At 43.8% G+C, this 22762-nt stretch overlaps 1 protein-coding gene across 11 annotated transcripts in view; it reads left to right on the plus strand.

Moving 5' to 3' along the window:
• Positions 1-12718, plus strand: part of CASK (calcium/calmodulin dependent serine protein kinase) — a 401324-nt gene extending 388606 nt beyond the window's left edge. For all 11 annotated transcript variants that reach the window (XM_037992948.2, XM_037992954.2, XM_037992955.2 and 8 more), the window contains 2 exons: positions 3530-3613; positions 7108-12718. In XM_037992948.2, coding sequence (XP_037848876.1) covers positions 3530-3613; positions 7108-7284 — 261 coding nt within the window. In that variant the 3' untranslated portion in view covers positions 7285-12718. The remainder of the gene's footprint in view (positions 1-3529; positions 3614-7107) is intronic.
• Positions 12719-22762: the final 10044 nt, after the last annotated feature.

The raw sequence follows: 22762 nt of genomic DNA on the forward strand, positions 1-22762 counted from the left end.
TTTAAGCTTGCAAACCAGAATAGATATCTGCATCTTATACACTTGGGTCAAATGAGTTTCTATTCCTTGAAGATAATAACCTGAAATTAATTATTGGCCATAGCCAAGCCATAAAATCAATTTATCTCCACAAATATTAATGTTACTTTGACTATCTGAATCTAGCATGCTTTCAGTGATCTTTCTAGAGCATGCTCTTTCTCTCCCTGTCCATATCTGTCCCTGTTTCTCCTCTCTCTCTCTCTCTTTCACACACACACACTCATACTCTCTCTCTGTCTCTGTCTCTCTCTCTCTCTCTCTCTCTCCCTCCCTCTTTCTCTTTCTTCCTCTCTCTCCCTTTCTGTCTCTCTCTCTCTGTCCCTGTCTCTCTCTCCGAATCCCAGAGAGATTCAGAGAGAAATATTTGCCCATGAACATTAAAAAATTTGTGCCTCATCCTGAGTCAGAAAGGAAGAGGGCTTAGAGTTCATCTTTAAGTCACCTGTTAACTGCCTGGGAGAGGGGAATCCTTGTGAGCAATTCCATTTCCTATCCCTGAAGTAACTCTGAACCTCAGTCAGGCTGCCACAGCACCAAAAGTGGCACTCACTTGAGACCCATAAGTAGTGCAGAGTATGGCACAAAGACCTTCAAGAACAAGTGAGGAAATGTGTGGTGAGTCTGCTGAAAATACAAGGCTGACTAGACAGGAAAATCTCAATCAGGATTTGAGGCATCTTAGAATTTTTGAAAGTACAATAATAAAGTACAGGAATAGAAAAAGCCACAAAAAGGAGGAGAGAGCAAATATGCTAACCACAGGGCTACTTTAGTTACTGTGATAAATATTAAATTTGGCTCTGAACTTCCTGACAACCAGGGCAAAAAAAAAGGAAATCAAGGAATATAACCTGATTCGTAGACATGAGAGGCATCTGGCAATGTGAGGAACATGGCCACCATTGATGGTTTTATGCAGTAAGTGCAGTCTATGGATACAGACCAAGGACATGAATGCAGTGCAGAGATGGGCAATCTGCAGAAAGCTAAACTAATGTTCCAAACAGTTTGTTTTCTGCTGTTGTAATGTGATAGCTGGAATGGAAAACATGAGAAGGATTGGGTACCTGGCAGGCTGGGCCACTGAGTGGAGAAAAAAACCATTTCATGCCCAGGGTGTCATTCTCTACTTCATCCGTGAGTTCTGTTCAGCCTCCAGGCTGGGTGGACTTCCATCTAGAACTCAGAGTAGCTTTGGAGATAGAAGCAAATAGGGTTCTTTCCCATCTCAGTTGCCCAGAAGCAGGCTATGGGATGGGTATATGTGTGTGACCAGGAGTAGGGGTGATGAGAAAACCTTGTCTCACCTGACCCTGTATTCACCTGATCTATGAGTATAGGAAGGAAGGAAAAAAGGCCTAAGATAATACTGACATAAAGGATATTTCTAAGTGAAGATCCCTGTTAGCTTGCTTGACCTATATATGGACTTCATCATAATGTTTGTTCCTTGCTAAAGTCTTCAGTCATAAAAGGACTGGCAAAGAAATTGCCAGTTACCTCTTTCAAAAATTAACATATATGCAAGCTTAAAGAGCTTTCTTACCAGAGGAATCAGAGCCTAGGACTTTAAGAATTAAAGAACTTTGATGGATAAATACAATGTACCAGTCTCCCTCAACCCACAAGAAAATGCTGTGTGACTAAAATTCAGAAATATAATCAATCCTAGTGAAAGTCAACCTTGCACTAAAAAAAGAAAGAAGCTTTCATGTCAAATTTGTCTCTTACATGCCTATATACACAAAGAGGCTAAGAGAGTCCCTTTGGCCAAGAGAGTGGAGTGCTCTGTAGATGAACCTGCCTTAAAAGACAAAATAAATTCTGTGCAAATTATATCTACTATTTTTACATTTTAATTTTTTTATAAGGGCAGTTTATGCTGGGTACCATATTGGCCATGAGTGAGACAACTGAAGAAGACACAGTCCCTGCCCTGAAGGAGGGTACCCGCTAGTCCCTGGGGTCTTGGGTTTCCCATGTGATGGGTACTTCAGGAGCACATGGGAGGGTCTCAGAGCCCACAAAGGACTTCCCAGAGAAAAGAGCATCAGTGCTGAGTTCTGAAGGATTACTCAGCCAAGCAAAAGGACGAGTGGGGAAGGGGAAGAGAGGATGGGAGGTCCAGGCAGAGGGAGTAGTAAGTCAAAAGGCCGGAAAGCCAGAAGAGAGTCTGGCCCTTTCTGGAACTGAAAGTAGTTCAGGACGGCTGGCCCATGGAGGCAAAGGGGCAGAGAAAAAGGCTGAAGAGGTTAAGCACAGGCATGCTTATGAGGGAGAGAGGTGACATTCATGCTGAGGAGTATACATTTTATCCTGAGGCCAAGAGGGAACTGTTGAATTCTGAGCAGGAGAGCCATGGGTTTTGAATTTCAGAAAGATCATTCCAGTAGCAGGGTAGAGTGTCGATTGGAAAGCAGCAAAACCAGAGGCAGGGCAACCAGTCTGATTACTATGACAATAAGCCGGGCAAAAGATGGAGCAATAGGAATAGCACGAAGCAAGCAAATTTAAAGACCATTTAGAAAGCAAAATATGTAGGGAGCAGGATAGTTAAGTTCTTGTGTAAATGACAGCAAGATATTTACCCCAGCGCATATGAATTAATCACATGTCAGTCACTTGTGAATTGGGTATCTGTATGTGTTGGGTTTTGTTCCTTGGAAGGGAGTTTGTAACCTCCAAGATAATCATATCCTCCTGGGGAGGAGCTGAAACAGTAATCCCTTAGCAGAATTAACTCCCGCAGCATCTGATTGCAGCATTGCAGTATATCTATCCAAACTAGTAGCTTGCAGTTAGAGGTTTTCAGTGCCTTGGAAGGGAACTGAAAGGGATCTCAGAGGCCCTTCTCTCTTGAATGCAGCGATTTCTCATGGGCCTACACATTGCCCACAGCCACGCAGTGTCTTTAGCGACAGGACTAAGACACAAAGTCTAGGGCTCCTAACTCCAGCCCTGGGCAAGCTTCCCCCTTCCCCAGGAGTCCCGGGGGCTTTTCAGCAGAGCAACGCACAGTTACAGTGGACAGATTTGCTAGCAGTCCTTGGCTAGCGATTTGAAATTTGAAATGTGAGGGAGTGGCCTCCAGATTAGTGGTAAAACCAGCCTGCAGGTCCAAGTCTCTCCTTAAATGCATTTCCTGTGGATTAAAATTCAGGCTACAACTAATAGCCAGGTTTAAATGGACATTAACCAACATAATCAGTATTAACTTTTATGAAGAAAAAGAGATTGATTCATGAGTCATAAGAAAAATGTCCAGTTTGCCAACTTTTATTGTCTGATGGCTATTGTCCATCCTTTAGAAAAAAAGTAATATAAGTTATGTATAAAGTTGGTAAATTTAATAATACCTTGCCAAAAATTTGAGCCAAGGGCTTGAAATTTTCAGTTGTATAAAAATTTTTATAGACTCATTTGAAAGTTACATTAGTTATTTCTTCTTTTAAGTCGGGATTTTTCTTTTTTTTTTTTCTTAACACAGGCACTGAAGGTCCTGAGAACTGCAGAGTTTGCTCCTTTTGTTGTTTTCATTGCTGCACCAACTATTACTCCAGGTTTAAATGAGGTAAGAATCAATCTGTTTTTCCGCAAATAAGCCGTAAGGATCAAGCCTTAGTCCCCAGCACAGTCAGAAGCGTGTCAACCTACATTTGCAGCAAGGCTGCTCTGATGAAATGGGATGTGGAGTAGAATGCTACATGGGACAGCCTTATCAGTAAGTTGACTTCTAAAATCTGAGGACAAACCCCCTCACTCCCACCAGGACCAAGGCATCCCAGGTGTCTCACAACCTCCAGGGCTGCCAGCCTACTCCCTACCCAGTTACGGATTGTGCGGCCCGTGGAGTGGAACCTTTGTGGAATTTCTCTCCAGGCCCCTGGAGACTACCAAACCTAGAAATCAGCTCTGTCCACTGTCAAGCCAGCTCAAGTCAGAAACTGCCACAGACGTGGTACTCATGAGAGTTGGCTGCCGACTTTTAGAAGGTTTTCCATTGCTGAGCAGATACAAAGGGTAGTTACAATGTGTCTGCTAAGTGTAGCAGTGCCTATCTGCTGTAGGTTCCTTAGTTAAGGGGAGACTCTTATACAAAGTTATCCTGAAGACAGTTGCTTTCAGGTTCTAGAAATCATCAGAGGATTCGACTCTGTTCAGTCAGCACTGACCTAAACTCACCCAAGCTTAAAATCTAGTTAAATCTACTCGGGAGGCTGAGGCAGGAGAATGGCGAAAACCCGGGAGGCGGAGCTTGCAGTGAGCTGAGATCCGGCCACTGCACTCCAGCCTGGGTGACAGAGCGAGACTCCGTCTCCAAAAAAAAAAAAAAAAAAAAAAAAATCTAGTTAAATCAAGGCTTGGAAATTTTCCCTTTGTGTACCTTTAAGGAAGATTCAGGATTTTGATTTATCTATGTTACTCATATTTTCCGTCATGCTTTTGTCATTTCATCTGCAAGAGGTATATTCCTTTGTAAAATTCTACTTTCCCATCTTTTTTAATACACAAGCATGTTTGAAACTCCACATTGTGGTTAGCTTTTATCCTTAAGTTGCCATGTATTTTTCTTGAATCATCATCTTTGCTTTGTTTTTGTTTTGCCTGTTTTCCTGCCCTTTTACTAATTTTCCATAGCTGCCAAAATGGTGCAGAAAATTGCCTGTAAGTACCAGCTAGGAGTTAGTGAAATACAGCCTTGTTTCTTTTAATAGATTTAGAATGTAGATACTTTGTTCCCACAAATCCTTGCTTTTGCTGTTAGAATAAAGGCATTTTGTTTTCACTGAGTTAAACCCTGCTCACGTGTGAGTCAAGCACACAGACAAGCTGTTGTCGAGGAAGAGACTGACAAATATAGCTTCATCTTAAAAGATTCTTAAGAGGGAGCTTTATTTTTCTGTAAAGAGACCTACATTAAAAATGCAATACTTTCAGCCATACATTTTCTTGAATATTTTCATCAGCCCAGCTTGCTGAGCAAGTCATAAACTCTGCTAGTGGCTTCTGAAGCTCAGGACTACATATTCAAATAGAATCCCGTGTGCCAGACAGTGATGTTGTAGGAACTGTTCCTTTTCATCCTGGTAGGAAGCACTCCTGTCTTTGGGTGAATGCACGTTTGCTAAAATGGCGGTTTTTGTTGTTGTTGTTGTTTTTTGCATTGTGTTGGTTATTAAGTAAAGCCACAGTGAAAATACTATGCTTTTTAAGTGCAAGCAGAACTAGAAGGTGATGATTAACTGGGGTCTTAGCTACACTGTAGTACTTAACACTCTCATTCAAAGCATGCCCTGTCCTGCTTTGAAATGCCTGTAAAAGAGGACAAAACAGGTAGGACATTCTTGGTTCAGAGTGCCCTGAGAGAAAAGATTGAGTTCCCGTCTGCTGTGGTGTCTGTGCATGCCCACTGCAGGGCCAGGACAGAATCAAGCAAGTCTCTTTATCTTACTTCTAGTCCCCTTTCTTGAGAGCTGTACCCAGAGAGCTGAGGCTTGCCTGGACCTCCCAGCAGCCTCACCAGGAAGGGTCTCTTGCCAATAACAGAGGGGCCTTAGAGAAGAGGAGGGGAGGGGCCCTAAGCCAGTACTGGGCACTACGGCTCCTAGGTCCTTGAAGATACTGCATCTTTTATTTTCTCTGGAGATCTTTCTCTGTCACCTGGGGCCCCCATTTCTGGGAAGAATTGCTCAGTCTCTTGATTTTAGATTTAATACTTGTAAAACCCTATAATGACTGGCACTAGTCAGACAAGTGCTTGTTCTTTTGACAGCATTTATTAAGCACTTACTATGTGTAAGGCACTATGCCTAATGCTGGGGCACAGCAATTACAGGGCACACAAGACAGGTTTATAGCTGGAGACAGAGCCACTCATCAAATAAAGAGGTATTTCATTATCTCTATGTATATTTAAGACTCAGCCCAAGAGCTCACCCACCTAGTGTTTGGCAGGTAGGGGGTGGTTAATTTGACTCACAAAGTTTCCTAGTGTCAAGGTTGAACTTGCCCTTTGGGAGTTCAGCATGACAAATTTGACTCATGAAGATATAGAGGCAGACTTCTTTCTGGTGGCTCTTAAGAGACCCCTGTCTTGAAAGAACTGCCACTCTGTAGCGGAAGCTACACTTGCATGACAAAGCTGGGACCTAAACTCCCTCCTCCTGTTGGATCCCTCTTGCGAGAGTTCTTAAAATCTGTGGCAAGCTGCAGCTTAGGGAACATCCTTTGTTGCAGCAAACCTCTCTAGAGTTCAGCAGCTTCTCTTCCTTTGGTTTTTTTCATAAGAGATACGAGGACCTGTGAACAGTGACATTTGTCCAGCCATTTCTAATGCAGACCAATTTGGGGGGATTCATCAGATGCCAGGTGCTGTTTGTTGGGGAAACAGCCTTATTCCGGCCATTATTTGTAACACTCAAAGAGCTTTTGCCTCTGGCATCAGCTGCTATTGAGTGAGGGCCATTATATGTCATTGAATTCCTGGAAAGGTGGCACCTTTAAGTACAAGAGGAAAAAATACAACTTAATTTGTCATCCAAGGGCAGGGACTTGCTGGTGCAAACCCAGCTGGGCCCTGAGGCCTGGCTCCAGTGAGTGTGGAGGACCAAGGGGAGGGGGGCAAAGAGCTCCGGCCTTGCCACCATAGACCTCTCCCAATTGGGAGAGTGGCTTGAGGCTAGGGCGGGGGGCTTCCTGTGGGCATGTTTGGGCCACCATAGCCACTCTAACCCACATCTGGCATGGCCCTGCCAAGCCTGACTCTGGGGACAGGCATAGCTAGGCCTGAGTAGGGGTGGCGTGTTTCCTGAAGAGTGTCTGTTTTCTCTGGTTCGTCTGCTTTGTCATGGACCCTCTGTTGCATGTTGAGCAATCACTATCTCCTCTGTCATGGAGCGGACTTGGCCTCATGCTGGAATACGGCATGTCAGGGTCTGGCCTTGACTGTTTCTGACACTGGGATGAACAAAAATGTGAAAAGAAAATGAATCCAACTGACTTCTCTCTTCTGTTTGCTTTTCCTCCTCTCATGCCCACCCCTACCTCCATCTCATCACCATTTAGGATGAATCTCTTCAGCGTCTGCAGAAGGAGTCTGACATCTTACAGAGAACATATGCACACTACTTCGATCTCACAATTATCAACAATGAAATTGATGAGACAATCAGACATCTGGAGGAAGCTGTTGAGCTCGTGTGCACAGCCCCACAGTGGGTCCCTGTCTCCTGGGTCTATTAGGCCTCTCCCCAGATATCTGAGCATAACTGGGAGCACCTCATACGTGGAAAAGCCTCTTTGTTATCGGCCTTGTGTCAGCAGGTCATGGTCCCTAGAGACTACCTAGTTGTAGTGTGACCTACATTTATAATTATTGTCATGTCCGAATAGATAGGAGGAGAAAAAAAATTACACACTAATTTAAAGAGACAGTATCTTTTTTAATCAGTTCTCCTAAACTTTAATAAAATGTATCTTTAAATGTATGTATTATTCAATCCTTTGGAATGTTATATTTTTGGAAATCATAGCTTTTTATTTCCAAGGCCCCTAAAAACTGCACAAAATAGATGCTGCTTTCTATAATCTATTTTAATAATAATAAACAATGATTCTGTTACCTTGACTGGGGGTGGAACACTACATTCTTTTTAGAGTCTGATTTTATGGATTGGAATATCTTTCTTTCCTTTATTTATTTGAAATAATTAGTGTAGTGATTACAAAACAGTCATAAATTTTTAAAGGCCTTTTTTCTCTTTTTTTTTTTTTTTTAGAATAGTATTTTTTTTTTAAGTCCTTTATGTAACATCCAGATAATGTGATACTGTCTCTTTGAAGCACCCTGTAAACCTTTTAGAGATTTGAAGTTGGGTCTTGACTCTTAATGCATGTGGACAGTCGCGAGCGTTTATGCTGTCGGTGTGTCTGTGTTGGACAAAACAATCTGTAATCTACAGCAAAGTACATTCTACATTCCGTTCATGGGGCACACCCAGGGGAATAAGAATAAAATGCTATTATGACTAAGTTGTAAACCTATGCACATCCCTTGCATTTTGGGCAACTTTATAAAAAAAAAAAGAAACTGATTTTTATTAATAATAATCATGTAGTGAAATGTGTTTGTAATTTTGTCTCAATTTAATTTGTTGTAAGGTGGGGGGGAATTGCTGGTTTCACCATTTCAGATCTGTGTTGTCTAAGAGTATTAACGTTTTAATTAAGCAAAGAAATGAGGATTTTTAATCTGTATGTAATTGTTTTAAAGCGCCCATTTTAAGAGAAAATACTGTGCAATGAAGAAACCAGTTTAGGCATTTGCTATAAACTGAAATATTCCAAAAGAATAATCTATAACAGCCCTGTAAATTCCTTTAAAATGATAACAGGACAGTTTGACCAATTTTTTTTAAATATACTTCCTTTTATGTGTTCAATAATTAAAATGCCTTTGGGTCCTTCATTTCATTATAGATTTGTTCAGGCTTCCAAGCTGATAATCTTTTCAATTGTATAATTTGTTAGATGCTCATCGAACCTTTGAAGGCCCAGGAGTGAGTATCAGTTGGCAGGGCGACAAAGGAGCCTGCCAGAGCACAGCTGGACCGCGTCTGACTCGCACAGAGCCATGCGCCCAAGGGCCACGGGTGTACTGGAGGCCACCTGTGGTCTCTTCTTCCTCTTGCTGTATCCCTTGGCACAGGGGAATCATCTGTCCTTGTTGCTTTAGAGACATTAACCATCTCATAACCCTTCCATGAAGTCACATTCTTCCAATATAGGAGATTTGGACTGGGGTTCTCAGACTCTTTGCCAGAGGTCAGTAGAATGGTTTTCATTAGCGTGTGAGGGTGTGAAGTACTTATATTAACCTGTGATCCTTGAAAACATACCATCGTTTTTTGCTTCTTGTAGGTTAGATGGCCTTGTCACTTTGTGCCTTGGCAGGATATGCAGGGTGTTTTCTGAGCCGAACAGCTCCTCTTAAAGGACCAAACAGAGAAGGAATTAGTATACTTCTTTTACGTTGTCAGCACCCTACCCGCCTCCGCCCCCACTGCCTATTATGAAATGATGACGATTTTTTTTTTCTGATGTTGTTCTTTGTCAGTGACCAGATGAGTCTGCAACTTACTAACAAGGTATTGAGTGAACTACTTCTATTTGGGCCCCACGGTGGGGTGACCAAGCCACCAAACCAGAGACAAGCTCAACAATGGTCTCACGCTAGATGGAGAGAGAAACTTTCAAAGAGTTGGTTAGGGCTGTGTTAGGACTGATTCAAATCTGACAGATGCCACGGCCAGACAGTCATTCCTGGTATGGTACTGACCACAATTTGGGCTCTTAGTGTGAAGGTGCCCACTCTACCTCTTTTCTGGTGAAGCACAAAGACAACTACAACTAACACATGGGAAACAGAAACTTCCCTCCCTCTAGTGGAAACCCCCACGCCCCCACTTGCCCTTTGAGCCCACATCTCCAGAGATGCTGACGATGCCTGTCTTAAGCCATCTGCCATGTTTATAAAGGTGGATTAAGCAGAGGAAGAGAAAAGCAATGCCAACTTAAATGTCTGTGGCCCCAGAATTCACAGGCACTGTAGCCCTCTTCCTCAGTGGCTTTATACATCCTCTGAGAAGCACCCAGGCAGGCATCATTCTTGCCATCATTCCGATGGTGAAATCCCTGCATGCAGAACTCATTGACTTCTCAAAGAGGTTATCTGTTCCATTCCACTAATACATGTCTTCTCTAAAGCAGTGTCTTTATGACCTAGCTGCATATACTTAAATTTCTGAATTCAGAGTAATTTCAGTACATTGCTGCTGCTGCTACTGCTACCTTACAATTGTCCACTAAGCAATCAGAGAAAATTGCTAAAAAGCTTCTTTACTGCTTCCATTCCATCAGCAGAACCTCCCCCGCTCCTTTTAAAGACCAGAACGAATGATTAGAGTACTAAATCTTATTAGTGGTCAGTTGAAGTACTGGAGAGCCATATTTTGAAGGTTCTCTCCCCCACCCAACTCCATTCCCCACAGCAAGAAAGGGAGTGTTTTTATATGTTGAATTCTTTGTTAAACAGATGAAATGTCCTGATTTTCCAATCACAAGACAGTAATTACTTTCCACATGCAGCATATCCCATTTTAACGCTGAAAAGGGAAATGTCACTGGATTTAATTCATCTGGAAGTTTCCCAGTGTCAAGATAACATTGTAGCCTTTTTAAATGCAATTAAATGTATCTCTTGTCAGGTGAGATGATTTAAAATATTTGCTCAGAGAGTAAAAGAAATGGTTGACCTACTTCTTGCTGTTTGCATTCAGAAGGCATCGTCCCAGCCCATCCTATTGGTGGCGGAATATCTGAAGATGTCGCAAAGTCCCCCACTGCAGGAGAAATGCAGGAGGTGTTTTGTTCCCCGTCCAATTCCTTCTTAGGCTGCTAGAGCCAGCCAGTGGGCCAAGCCTTCCTCTGTGCTCCAGGCAGGCCTGGGCTGCAGCTACTATTATCTTTTTACAGCCTTTGATCTGATCGCTGCAGAGTTCTTTTGTTTTTAAATCACTTGTATTTGTCTCTTCATTAAGGCTTCAAGTTTGTTTCTTGAAAAAGTTTAGTCAATTGAACCACCCTCCAGGAAGATTCCCAGCGTGGAAACTGCCCTTGAAAAACAAGTCAACCTAAAACCAGCTCTCTTTTGTCCCCCACTGATGTCATGTCCTTTTTTTTTTTTTTTTTTTTTTTAATTTCAGGCCAGTTTCTTAACTTGGGGCAAAGAGAATCTGTGTTGCTAAAGCTACCAAGAAAACTGCTTGATTAACAAATTCTTAATAGAAATGCCTCCCACGCTGTCTCTTTGGAAAGAGAAGGCACCTTGGAATCGGCATTCCAAAACCAAGCTCCTTGTCGTCCTCATCCCTCCTCCTTCTTGCTTCCTATTATCAAACTCGTGTGTGTTTCTTGTTTTCTCAGAACTGAACACAGCCTCCTCATTCCATCCTCTTGACTAGGGCTTACAATACTGAGAGCGATTACAGCCTGTAATAGGTTAAAGGCCCCTGAGCGTGGCTCTCTTGCTCTGCGCCTCAAATTCTTCTATTAAAAGATGCTTTCCTTTCTCACTGCAGCTTACAGAAAGGCTACAAACTTTAATCACAGATCATTTCATTTGCCAGAGCCTTTCCTTTTCTAACTCCTTTAGAAATAAGAGTTCCCTCTCTGTTTGGAATATCTGGATACAGGACTCTCCTCCAAGCTCGTGGCTTGATTGGCTTTGCCTGTGCACACATCAGTTTGCCTTAAACTTGGAGCTATGGGGAGTCCCAGATTTTCCAGCTTAGTGGGTGAAGTTTAACTGTCACATACATCCAGGAAGTGGGAGAAAAGGGAAAAGAAGAGGATATTCCCTACCATGTTCCCATCTGGTTTTTCCCCTGCCTTGCTTTGTGCAGCAGGTGGGCAGACAGAGCCCACAGAAACAGAAGTAGAAAGAGGGCCGCACCATCTCTGGGGCCAGCACTCCCAAGTCTTAGCTCTTTGTGGGGATAGAAAATCCTGAGCTCCCACCACCTCTCATCTGACCCTCCATCAACTCCCTTGAACCTGTGCAAATGGACTGAGCAAAAGAAAATGGAAAGAGACGTTTGTCACCACACAGGAGACCTCCTTTCTGGCCCCAAGCACAGCTCAATCTCTGTGCACGCTCAGAAACTCAAAATTTAGCTACTATTTATGTGTTAGCTCCATTCTCTCCGGTGTGTGACTGAGAGAACACGCCAGTGTTCTTACTGACAGAGGCTTGGGGTGACCCTCTCTGGACCCGGAGGAAGTACAGCCTCTGTAGCAGGAGTTGTCCTTGGGAACAGAAATAAGCATTCCTCCACAATGAGTGGCTCCCCCTATTTTTTTTTATTTGGAAGAGACCAAGAATTGGGAGAATTGATTTCCAGTCTTAGCTGTTTCCCGGAATGTCATCTGTGCAGGCAGGTAGGCGGCTGCCGGGTGCAGCAGGCAGCATGACTGATGTGAAGGCCACACAACCCTCACGTGCTGAGACCCGAGTATCGTGTTTAATTGCAGTGTAGGCGCGTCCCCATTCAAACTCAGTTCTGGGGTGGTTTTGCATAAAGTTTTGCCAACGTGTTCTTTTTTCTGTATGTATTATTGCCTTTTTATAAAAGGTGTTGAAGTATTGTCTCAGTGATAAAAAGAGAGAGATGTTAATGGTTGTTGTATATTTCACCGTATCCAATTTTAAGTATTTGCAGGGTACAGCAGAGCCTTAGCTTGCAAGAGCGTTTGTGCAGGAGGTGTCCCTCAACACCCAGGAGCTGAAGGGATTGGAAAGGTTTGGATTCTTTGTAAATGTCCTGCTTTTCTTTCTCTCTGTGTGTATCTATTTACATGCCTTAGCACACGCCCTCCCATCCTGATTCCTTTGCCCTGTCGCCGGAACAACCAGAATGCTGGTGCGCTGCCGGCACAGTACAAATTGATGAAACCCTAATCAGTTATCTTGTGTGACAGGGGAAGAAGAGAAACTCCATAGTATTCCTTGTAGAATATACATACCTGTAGGATGCTGTGTAATGGGAAACCATAGAATTGGGCTTTTGTCATTTCAAAGTTGGAGAAATGTATGAATAAAATGTATAAAACATGAAAAGGCAGTTGTCTCCTCAGATTGCAGGTCAAACAGCTTGGGGACAAACAACAGAGGGTTAAAAGAAGAGGGATGGCCTGATTTCTAAAGGCCCCTGCAGAGTTCATCCACACAGTTAGGCCTCAGACACTTTCCCGCAATGGTTGGGGTGGGGTGGGGGTGTTGCAGAGGGACAGCTCCCGCCCCTGTAGAGGAGCACAACCCAGGCTCCTGGTGCCCATCCTGCAGGTTTCAGTCTTCAGCCATGGCTGTTAACAGACGGCATCCTGCAAGCAGTTCCAGCTCAGTTGCTTGCATTTGGATGCAGGCTTAAAATAACTTCATCTTTAAAAAAAAAAAAAAAACAGAAAGAAAGAAAGAAAAAAGAAAAAGTCTAAGTTGTGACATCTCCTAGAAATAGAAGTCTAAATTGATTTTGGTGGTGTAGGTGCCGCAGCATGGAAAATGTGGCCCTTGGTTGACATTTGCATCAAGAGCCGTGGGAGGACGCCTGCTCCGGCACTGCCGCTCCACGCAGTGCCTTTGTGATTTCATGGTTTGATTTGGTCTCTGGCTGGAGTCTGGGATGTGCTTCCTGGCGTGCCTCACTAACCTGGTTTACACACGATTCCTTCCCTGCCCTTGCCCTATGCTTTGCCAAAGCAAGGAATCATGGTGGCTTCAGAGGCAACACTTGTATGTGTCACACACACCCCAGGAAGAGCCCAGGCCTGAATGAGCTTACCTGGCTCACTTTCAGAAGACCCATATGAAGGAAACATAACCTACCAGTGATTATTTGCTTTACTCAAATAAATATCACGCTACAAAAATTGTATAGAAGAGTGTAGGCCACATTCAGACGCAAAATATGAGCCCCTGGCCTTTCAGTTCAGAAAATCCCGTTACCTTTTTACAGACTTCTTACCCTAGATACACAGAGGACAGAAAGCAAAATGCTACCGTAAAGCTCATTTTTTGAACTTCATGGTATTTAAAACACATCCAACATGTCAATATTAAGCTGGTAGAAAAATATAAACATGTCTTTTCTGTGTTTTTGCCCAGTTTGCTATAATATGATAAGCTGAAGATCATTCCATGAACCACCATGAACAGCACATCATGCAAAAAGAATGCAATGAGATTAGTGCAGAGTACTAGACAGAGTTCAAGGTCACTGAGGGTAGCAAGCCCTATGAAAGGTCAATGTTGTAGTGCAAGTGAGTTACCTAGTCACTAAAGGAAGGGATGCTCTGGGAGAGAATGTTCCAGAAAGTGGTATGTGACTTTATCAACAAGTGAGCACACACACAAGGCATGGGGCCTGCAGATAAAATCCCATGGCTGTGGCACTGTCGGAAATACTGCACCCACCACACGTATTCCCTACTCTCCTCACCCATCATTACCTTTCAAGCCAGGTGCAGTGGCTCTCAACTGTAATCCCAGCACTTTGCGAGGCCAAAGCTGGCGGATCATTTGAGGTCAGGAGTTCGAGACCAGCCTGGCCAACATGGTGAAACCCCATCTCTACTAAAAATACAAACATTAGCTGGGCGTAGTGGCAGGTGTCTGTAATCCCAGCCACTCGGAAGGCTGAAGCAAGAGAACCCCTTGAACCCGGGAGGCAGAGGTTGCAGTGAGCCGAGATTGTGCCACTGCACTCCAGCCTGGGTGATAGAGCAAGACTCCATCGCAAAAAAATTTAAAAAATAAACCTTTCAGGGAGTGGTGCCCAGAAACGTTTTTGCCATAGATGCATTCTTAGGCAGGACCTCGAAAAGCTTCAATCCACTGCTGTTGCCCTCTTCACTCCTCCAAAGGCAGCTTTATAGCCCCTCCCCATGGCCACTTGCCCTGCAGAGAATCTGGCTCCCTTCTGCCACCAGAGTGGTCTGATGAACAACTTGAGAGTGACAGAGCAGCCTGCTGGGACCTCAAAAGTGGCTTCAGGCCGGGCGTGGTGGCTCATGCCTGTAATCCCAGCACTTTGGGAGGCCAAGGTGGGCAGATCACCTGAGGTCGGGAATTTAAGACCAGCCTGGCCAACATGGAGAAACCCTGTCTCTACTAAAAATGCAAAATTAGCCAGGCGTGGTGGCACGTGCCTGTAATCCCAGCTACTCGGGAGGCTGAGGCAGGAGAATCGCTTGAACCCGGGAGGTGGAGGTTGTGGTGAGCGGAGATCGCGCCAGTGCACTCCAGCCTGGGCGACGAGAGAAATTCAAAAAAAAAAAAAAAAAAAAAAAAGTGGCTTCAGGCCTGTAGGATGTTAAACTGAGGCCGGAGATGGGGAAATGGAGACCATGTACAAAGCAGGTGGCAGCAGCTTAGCCACATAAATCAACAGCTTACCACAGAATTTTCCCCAGAACTTTCTGGGGGTGGTGGAAATGTTCACTTCTTGTTTTCAGTGGCGGTTGCATGGGTGTATACAATGGTCAAAACACATCAGACTGAACACCTAGGATCTGTGCATTTTATTTTCTGTAAAATATATCTCAGTTACAAAAAGGAAACGAGGAAAACCATGATCATCTTTGCAGCTGCCAAAAAAAAAAAAAAAAATTCACTTCACACATTTCAACACCCAGTTCTAATTTAAAAACAAACAAAAAATCCTTAAAATTAAGATACGACATATTCTTAACATATACAGAATAACTGTTTCAACCCACAGCCAACATAATCCACCTAGAAGTGACACAACAAAGGCATTAAAGTTGCCATTATTTAAAAATTACATAACACGTGATCATCATAGAACGATTAGAAAATATGGATAAACAAACAAAAAAAAGGTAGATTCAACCACATTCTGCTACGCAGAGCCAACTGCTATAAACATATCTATGTATATCTGTCAGGCTAGCAGGCTAGTGTAAATTTATATATGTGTGTGTCTGTATGTATATATATACACATACTAAATATATATATACTAAATATATATATACACACACACACACACACATATGTTTTGCTTTTTTTTTTTTTCGTTTTTGAGACAGGTTTTTACTCTGTTGCCCAGGCTGGAGTGCAGTAGCATAATCACAGCTCACTGTAGCCTCAACCTCCCGGACTCAAGTGATCCTCCCATCCCAGCCTCCCCAGTAGCTGGGACTACAGGCGTGCGCCACCATGCCAGGCTAATTTTTGTATTTTTTGTAGAGATGGGGTTTCGCCATGTCACCCAGGCTGATCTCAGACACCTGGACTCAAGTAGTCCTCCCACCTGGGCCCCCAAAGTGCTGGGATTACAGATGTGAGCCACCCCACCTGGCCCTGTACATATTTTTAACACAGTCAGAAAGTCATACTAAACACATTGTTCTATTACATAACATATCTGCCTCCATCATAATTATTTACTATTGCTTTTATTTATATTTTTAATTTATATTTTTATTTTTAGTGTCCCACTCTGTCACCCAGACTGCAGTGCAGTGGTGTGATCACAGCTCACTACAGCCTCAAACTTGGGCTCAAGGGATCCTCCCACCTCATCACCCCATGTAGCTGGGACTACAGGCACCACCATGCCCGGCTAATTTTTGTATTTTGTTATTATAGAGACAAGGTTTTGCCATGTTGCCCAGGCTGGTCTCAAACTCCTGGGCTCAAGCGACCTGCCAGTCTCAGACTCCCGAAGTGCTACTATTGCTTTTAAAGCATTTCTCAACAACAGAACAAAGTATAACCATTGGAAAAGACACAAAATGATCCATATTTGCTAATAATATCATTGTATACCTTGAAACACAAAAAAGGACAACTAGACAACCATTTGAGTTACAGAGCAGCTACTCAGGAGGCTGAGACAAAAAACTCACTTGAGCCCGGGAGGTGGAGGTTTCAGTGAGCTGAGATTGCACCATTATACTCCAGCCTGGGTGACACAGCAAGACCCTGTCTCAAAAAATAAATAATAAATAATAAACAGCAGATACAAAAACACCCAGAAATCAATAGTATTCTTATATATTCACAATAAAGTTAGAAAATTTAATGGGGAAAGGATGCCATTCTCAACTGCTACAAGTGTTTTCAAACTAACAAATCCATGGGATCGATATGAGAAAAGGGCAAAGCTGCATTGAGAATATAAAAGATGCAGATAAACAGAGAAATGTTTTTGGATGAAAGAATTAAATATTTTAATGGCATCAGTTATTTCCAAATTAATGTGTAAGTTTAATATAATACCAAACCAAACACCACACAATGATTTTTCTGGATCTTTATAAAATGACTGTTCATTGGCCAGGCGCGGTCGCTCACGCCTGTAATCCCAGCACTTTGGGAGGCCGAGGGGGGTGGATCACGAGGTCAGGAGATCGAGACCATCCTGGCTAACACGGTAAAATCCCGTCTTACTAAAAAATACAAAAAATTAGCCAGGCGTCGTGGCGGGCGCCTATAGTCCCAGCTACTCGGCAGGCTGAGGCAGGAGAATGGCATGAACCCGGGAGGCGGAGCTTGCAGTGAGCGGAGATCGGGCCACTGCACTCCAGCCTGGACGACAGAGCGAGACTCCCTCTCAACAAAAAAAAAGATTGTTCATCTAGAATAATAAACAGAAAATTACAGGAAATTCTAAAGGAAAAAAGAATAAATGAAGGATGAGTAGCCTTTTCTGATGTTAATTTATTCTCAAGCTAAAACAATTAAGATATACACCAGGCTGAGTGCGGTGGCTCACACCTGTAATCCCAGCACTTTGGGAGGCTGAGGCAGACGGATCATCTGAGGCCAGGAGTTCGAGACCAGCCTGGCCAACATGGTGAAAGCCCATCTCTACTAAAAGAGAAATACAAAAATAAGCCGGGTGTGGCAGGGCACGCCTATAATTCCAGCTGCTCGGGAGGCTGAGGCAGGAGAATTACTTGAACCCGGGAGGCGGAGGTTGCAGTTAGCTGAGATTGCACTATTGCACTCCAGCCTGGGAGACAGAGCAAGACTCCGTCTCAAAAAAAAAAAAAAAATTATATATATGTATACGTATATATGTGTGTGTGTGTATGTGTGTATATATATACACATACACATACACACCAAAATTAGTTTCAGCCCAATTAAAGGGTTAAATACTAAAATTCAGTGCTAGAAAATGAAAACAGATAGAATGAGTAGTCAGTAAAACTCTGGAAGAGGGTAACCTTTTAAGCTTATGCAGGAGGAAAAAGTCAGAAAGCAATAGAAAGATTTCACCCCATGAAACCATTACAGCATTTTTTTTCTTTTTTCTTTTTTTTTTTCTTTTTGAGGCGGAGTTTTGCTCTTGTTGCCCAGGTCGGAGTGCAGTGGCATGATCTCAGCTCACTGCAACCTCCGCTTTCTGGTTTCAAGCGATTCTCCTGCCTCAGCCTCCAGAGTAGCTGGGATTACAGGTGCCCATCATCACACCCGGCTAATTTTTGTATTTTTAGTAGAGATAGGTTTTCACCATGTTGGCCAGGCTGGTCTCGAACTCCTGACCTGGTGATCCGCCCGCCTCGGCCTCCCAAAATGCTGGGATTACAGGAGTGAGCCACCACGCCTGGCCGAAACCATTACAGCTTTGATATGAAAACTTGTAGACCACAAACAGAAAGGCAAGGCATTTTACAGCAAATATAATATACAAAGAGTTAATATATTTATTATACAATGAAGTTATATAAAGTGGTTAAAAATGCTAACATTCCAACAAATGAACAAAGAACATGATGAACATTTCACAGACTACACAGAGAGCTACTATTAAAAACATTGAAAAATATCTCAATGATCAAGAAAATATAAGTGGCACAGTGGCTGGCACCTGTAATCCTAGCACTTTTGGCAGCTGAGGCAGGTGAATTGCTTGAGCCCAGGAGTTCGAGACCAGCCTGGGCAACATGTCGAAACCCCATTTCTACAAAAAGTACCAAAATTAGCCAGGTGTGGTGGTGTGCACCTGTAGTCCCAGCTACTCAGAAGGCTGAGGCGGGAGGATCGCTTGAACCCAGGAAGCAGAGGTTGCAGTGAGCTGAGATCCTGCCACTGCACTCCATCCTGGGTGACAGAATGAGACTCTGTCTGAAAATAAATAAGTATATAAAATAAAAATAAAAATAATAAAGGCAAACTGGACATGGTGGCACACACCTGTGGTCCCAGCTACTCAGAAGGCTGGGGCAGGAGGTCGAGGCTGTAGAGAGCCATGATTGTGCCACTGCACTCCAGCCTGGGTGACAGAACAAAACCCTGTCTCTAAATAAACAAATAAAAATAAAGGCAATCAAGCTGGGTGTGGTGGCTCACGCCTGTAATCCCAGCTAGACAGGAGGATTGCTTGAGGCCAGGAGTTTGTGACCAGCCTGAGCAACATAACAAAACCCTGATTAAAAAATTTTTGTAAAAAGGCAATCAGTACCATTGACTGAGCCGTCACTCTGAGGTTCCAGTCACTGAGTGCTTTGCATGCCTCAGCATACCTCCATCCTCAGTCCTCTGACCTGAGGGCTCTTAACCATAAACATTAATAAATATCCCCAAATTTAAACAGTGCTTTATGATAGGATAATCAATGAAGTTTTTCTTTATTTTACAAGTCTACTTGTAATATTTTATTTTTTATTATTTATTTATGTATGTATGTATTTATTTATTTATTTATTTTGAGATGGAGTCTGACTCTGTCACCCAGGCTGGAGTGCAGTGGTGTGATCTCAGCTCACTGCAACCTCCACCTCCCAGGTTCAAGTGATTCTCCTGCCTCAGCCTCCCGAGTAGCTGGGATTACAGGCACCTGTCACCACGCCCTACTAATTTTTGTATTTTTGGTAGAGATGGGTTTTTGCCATGTAGCCCAGGGTGGTCTCGAACTGCTGACCTCAAGTGATCTGCCCACCATGGCCTCCCAAAATGCTGGGATTACAAGTGTGAGCCACCGCACTGGGCCTACTTGTAATATTTTACATATAATTTTTTTTTTTTTTTTTTTTTTGAGACAAGGTCTTGATTTGTCACCCACACTGGAGTGCAGTGATGCAAACACAGCTCACTGCAGCCTCAACCTCTCGGCTCAAGCCATCCTCCCACCTCAGCCCCCCAAGTAGCTGGGACTACAGCCTTATTCTGTCACCCAGGGTGGAGTGCAGTGGTGAGATCATGGCTCACTGCATCCTCAACCTCCTGGGCTCAAGCAATCCTCCCATCTCAGCCTCCCAAGTAGCTGGGACTACAGGCGTGTACCACCACACTTGCCTAAATTTTGTATTTTTTGTAGAGATGCGGTTTTGCAACCTTGCCCAGGATGGTCTCGAACTCCTGGGCTCAAGCAATCCACCTGCCTCGGCCTCCCAAATTGCTGAGATTACAGGCTTAAGTACACTTTTTTTTTTTTTTTTTTTGAGACGGAGTCTCGCTCTGTCGCCCAGGCTGGAGTGCAGTGGCCAGATCTCAGCTCACTGCAAGCTCCGCCTCTCGGGTTTACGCCATTCTCCTGCCTCAGCCTCCGGAGTAGCTGGGACTACAGGCGCCCACCACTTCGCCCGGCTAGTTTTTTGTATTTTTTTTAGTAGAGACGGGGTTTCACCGTGTTAGCCAGGATGGTCTCGATCTCCTGACCTTGTGATCCGCCCATCTCGGCCTCCCAAAGTGCTGGGATTACAGGCTTGAGCCACCGCGCCCGGCCCGAAAATGGTGATTTTATAGGTATCATTGCTCAAGTGAAGCAAAGGTAGGGGAGCTCTATGTTTTTATTTGGGTTTTCGTTTTGTGTTTTGTTTTGTTTTGTTTTGAGACAGGGTCTTACTCTATCGCCCAGGCTGGAGTGCAGTGGCACGATCTCGGCTCACTGCAACCTCTGCCTACCAGGCTCAAATGATCTTTTGCCTCAGCCTCCTGAGTAGCTGGGACTACAGGCCTGCACCACCATGCCAGGCTAATTTTTTGTATTTTTAGTAGAGACAGGGTTTTGTGATGTTGGCCAGGCCGGTATTGAATTCCTGGACTCAGGTGATCTGCCCGCCTCGGCCTCCCAAAGGGCTGGGATTACAGGCCTGACCCACGGTGCCCAGTCTCTGTACAGTTTTTAAAGTGAATCAACCTGAGTGCTTCTTTTATGGCAGCCTGATGTGAGTGTAGCAGAGAGCATGGCCTGGGAATGGCTGACACCAGCCACTCTCCGGATCCGCTTTCACCCTGTCACTAGGCCTGGCTGCCACCATCAGGAGCCTGCGAACATTTCTGCTTTCCTGCGAGGACACCCTTCTCCAGCCAGCCAGACCTGAGAAGTGGAGGCTCACAGAGTGGCAAAGAGGAAAAGGGACGAAGTCAAAGGACACCTCATAGCAAGACATGAAATTCAGTCCGAATAATTTATTCACCCCAGTAAGTGCTTTGGATTTCTGCCTAAGAACTCAAGCTGTCAGTTTTCCGCTAAGTGAGCTACACAGGTTATTCATCTAAACAAACTGCAATGGGGGAGTTGTACTAGGCTGAAAAGAATAAACATCTTAAGGGCAGAGTTGCCCAATCAGAGAAGAAAATATATTAGCGAGCTTAAGTGAAGTAGTGAACGCAGTGTGCAGGGCCCTAGGAACAGAATAGAGATCCCAGAAACAGAGCCCGGGCAGATGAAAAACTGAAGATGACAAAGATGAGACTTCAGGCCGGGCGCTGTGGCTCACGTCTGTAATCCCAGCACTTTGGGAAGCCGAGGTGGGTGGATCACCTGAGGTCAGGAGTTCAAGACCAGCCTGGCCAACGTGGTGAAACCCCATCTCTACTAAAAACACAAAAAATTAGCCAGGCGTGGTGGTGCACGCCTGTAATCCCAGCTACTAGGGAGGCCGAGACAGCAGAATCGCTTGAACCCGGGAGGCTGACGTTGCAGTGAGCCGAGATTGCGCCACTGCACTCCAGAGCGAGACTTCATCTCAAAAAAAGAAAAGAAAAAGATGGGACTTCAATGCAGTGGTAAAATCATGAACTCTTCGAGAAGTATTCATATGGAAAAAATAAAATTAGATCCCTACCTCATGATACATAAAAAATAAAATTTTAGATGACTAAAAGATCTGTGAAAATCTTAAAATATTGCATACACATACACACACATACATATTGGGCTATATATATATATATACATATATATATGTAAAATATGTTATAAAATATTTTTCATGACCACAGGATAAGAAAGGATTTCTTTGGGTGGTTTTTTTTTTTTTCCTTTTTTATTTTTTGAGACAAGGTATCATTCCGTCTCCCAGCAGGAGCTCAGTGGGACAATCATGGCTCGCTGCAGCCTCGACCTGCTAGGCTCAAGTGATCTTACCCCCGGTAGCTGGAACTACAAGAGAGCACCACGACACACCTGGCAAATTTTTAAAAAGTTTTTTGTAGAGACAGGGTCTCACATCATTGCCCAGGTTGGTCTTGAACGCCTGGCCTCAAGCAATTACTCCTGCCATAGCCTCCAAAAGAGCTGGAATTACAGGTGTGAGCCACCAGGCCTGGTAAATTTCTTAAATAAAACTCAAAATGTGCCAGACACAGTGGCTCATGCCTTTAATTCCAGCTACTTGGGAGGCTGAGGTGGAAGGATTGCTTGAGCTCAGGAGTTCGAGACCAGCCTGGCCAATATAGAGAGACACCTATCTCAACGAGAGCAATTTTTAAAAACCCACAAAATGTGTAAGTTATGAAAGAAAAGGACTGATAAAGTTGAATGTCTTGAAATTGAAAACTGAGAAGTTTTATTTGCAAAAATCTGCATAAACAAGTTAGGTGCTCCCAGCACTTTGGGAGGCTGCGGCAGGAGAGTGGCCTGAGTCCAGCAGTTGGAGGCTGCAGTGAACTATAGATTGCACCACTGCACTCCAGCCTGGGCCACAGAGTGAGACCCTGTCTCTTAAAAAAAAAAAAAGGAAAATCCCATAAACAAACTAAAATAAAAAGATAAACCACAGGCCTGAAGATACTAGCAGTACATGGAACTGCCATCCAGAATTTATAAAGAACTTCTAAAATTCACTTTTCAGGTGTGGTGGTACGCGCCTGTAATCCCAGCTACTCGGGAGGCTCAGGCAGGAG

This window comes from Chlorocebus sabaeus, chromosome X, assembly GCF_047675955.1.
Source record: "Chlorocebus sabaeus isolate Y175 chromosome X, mChlSab1.0.hap1, whole genome shotgun sequence".
Classification (NCBI taxonomy): domain Eukaryota; kingdom Metazoa; phylum Chordata; class Mammalia; order Primates; family Cercopithecidae; genus Chlorocebus; species Chlorocebus sabaeus.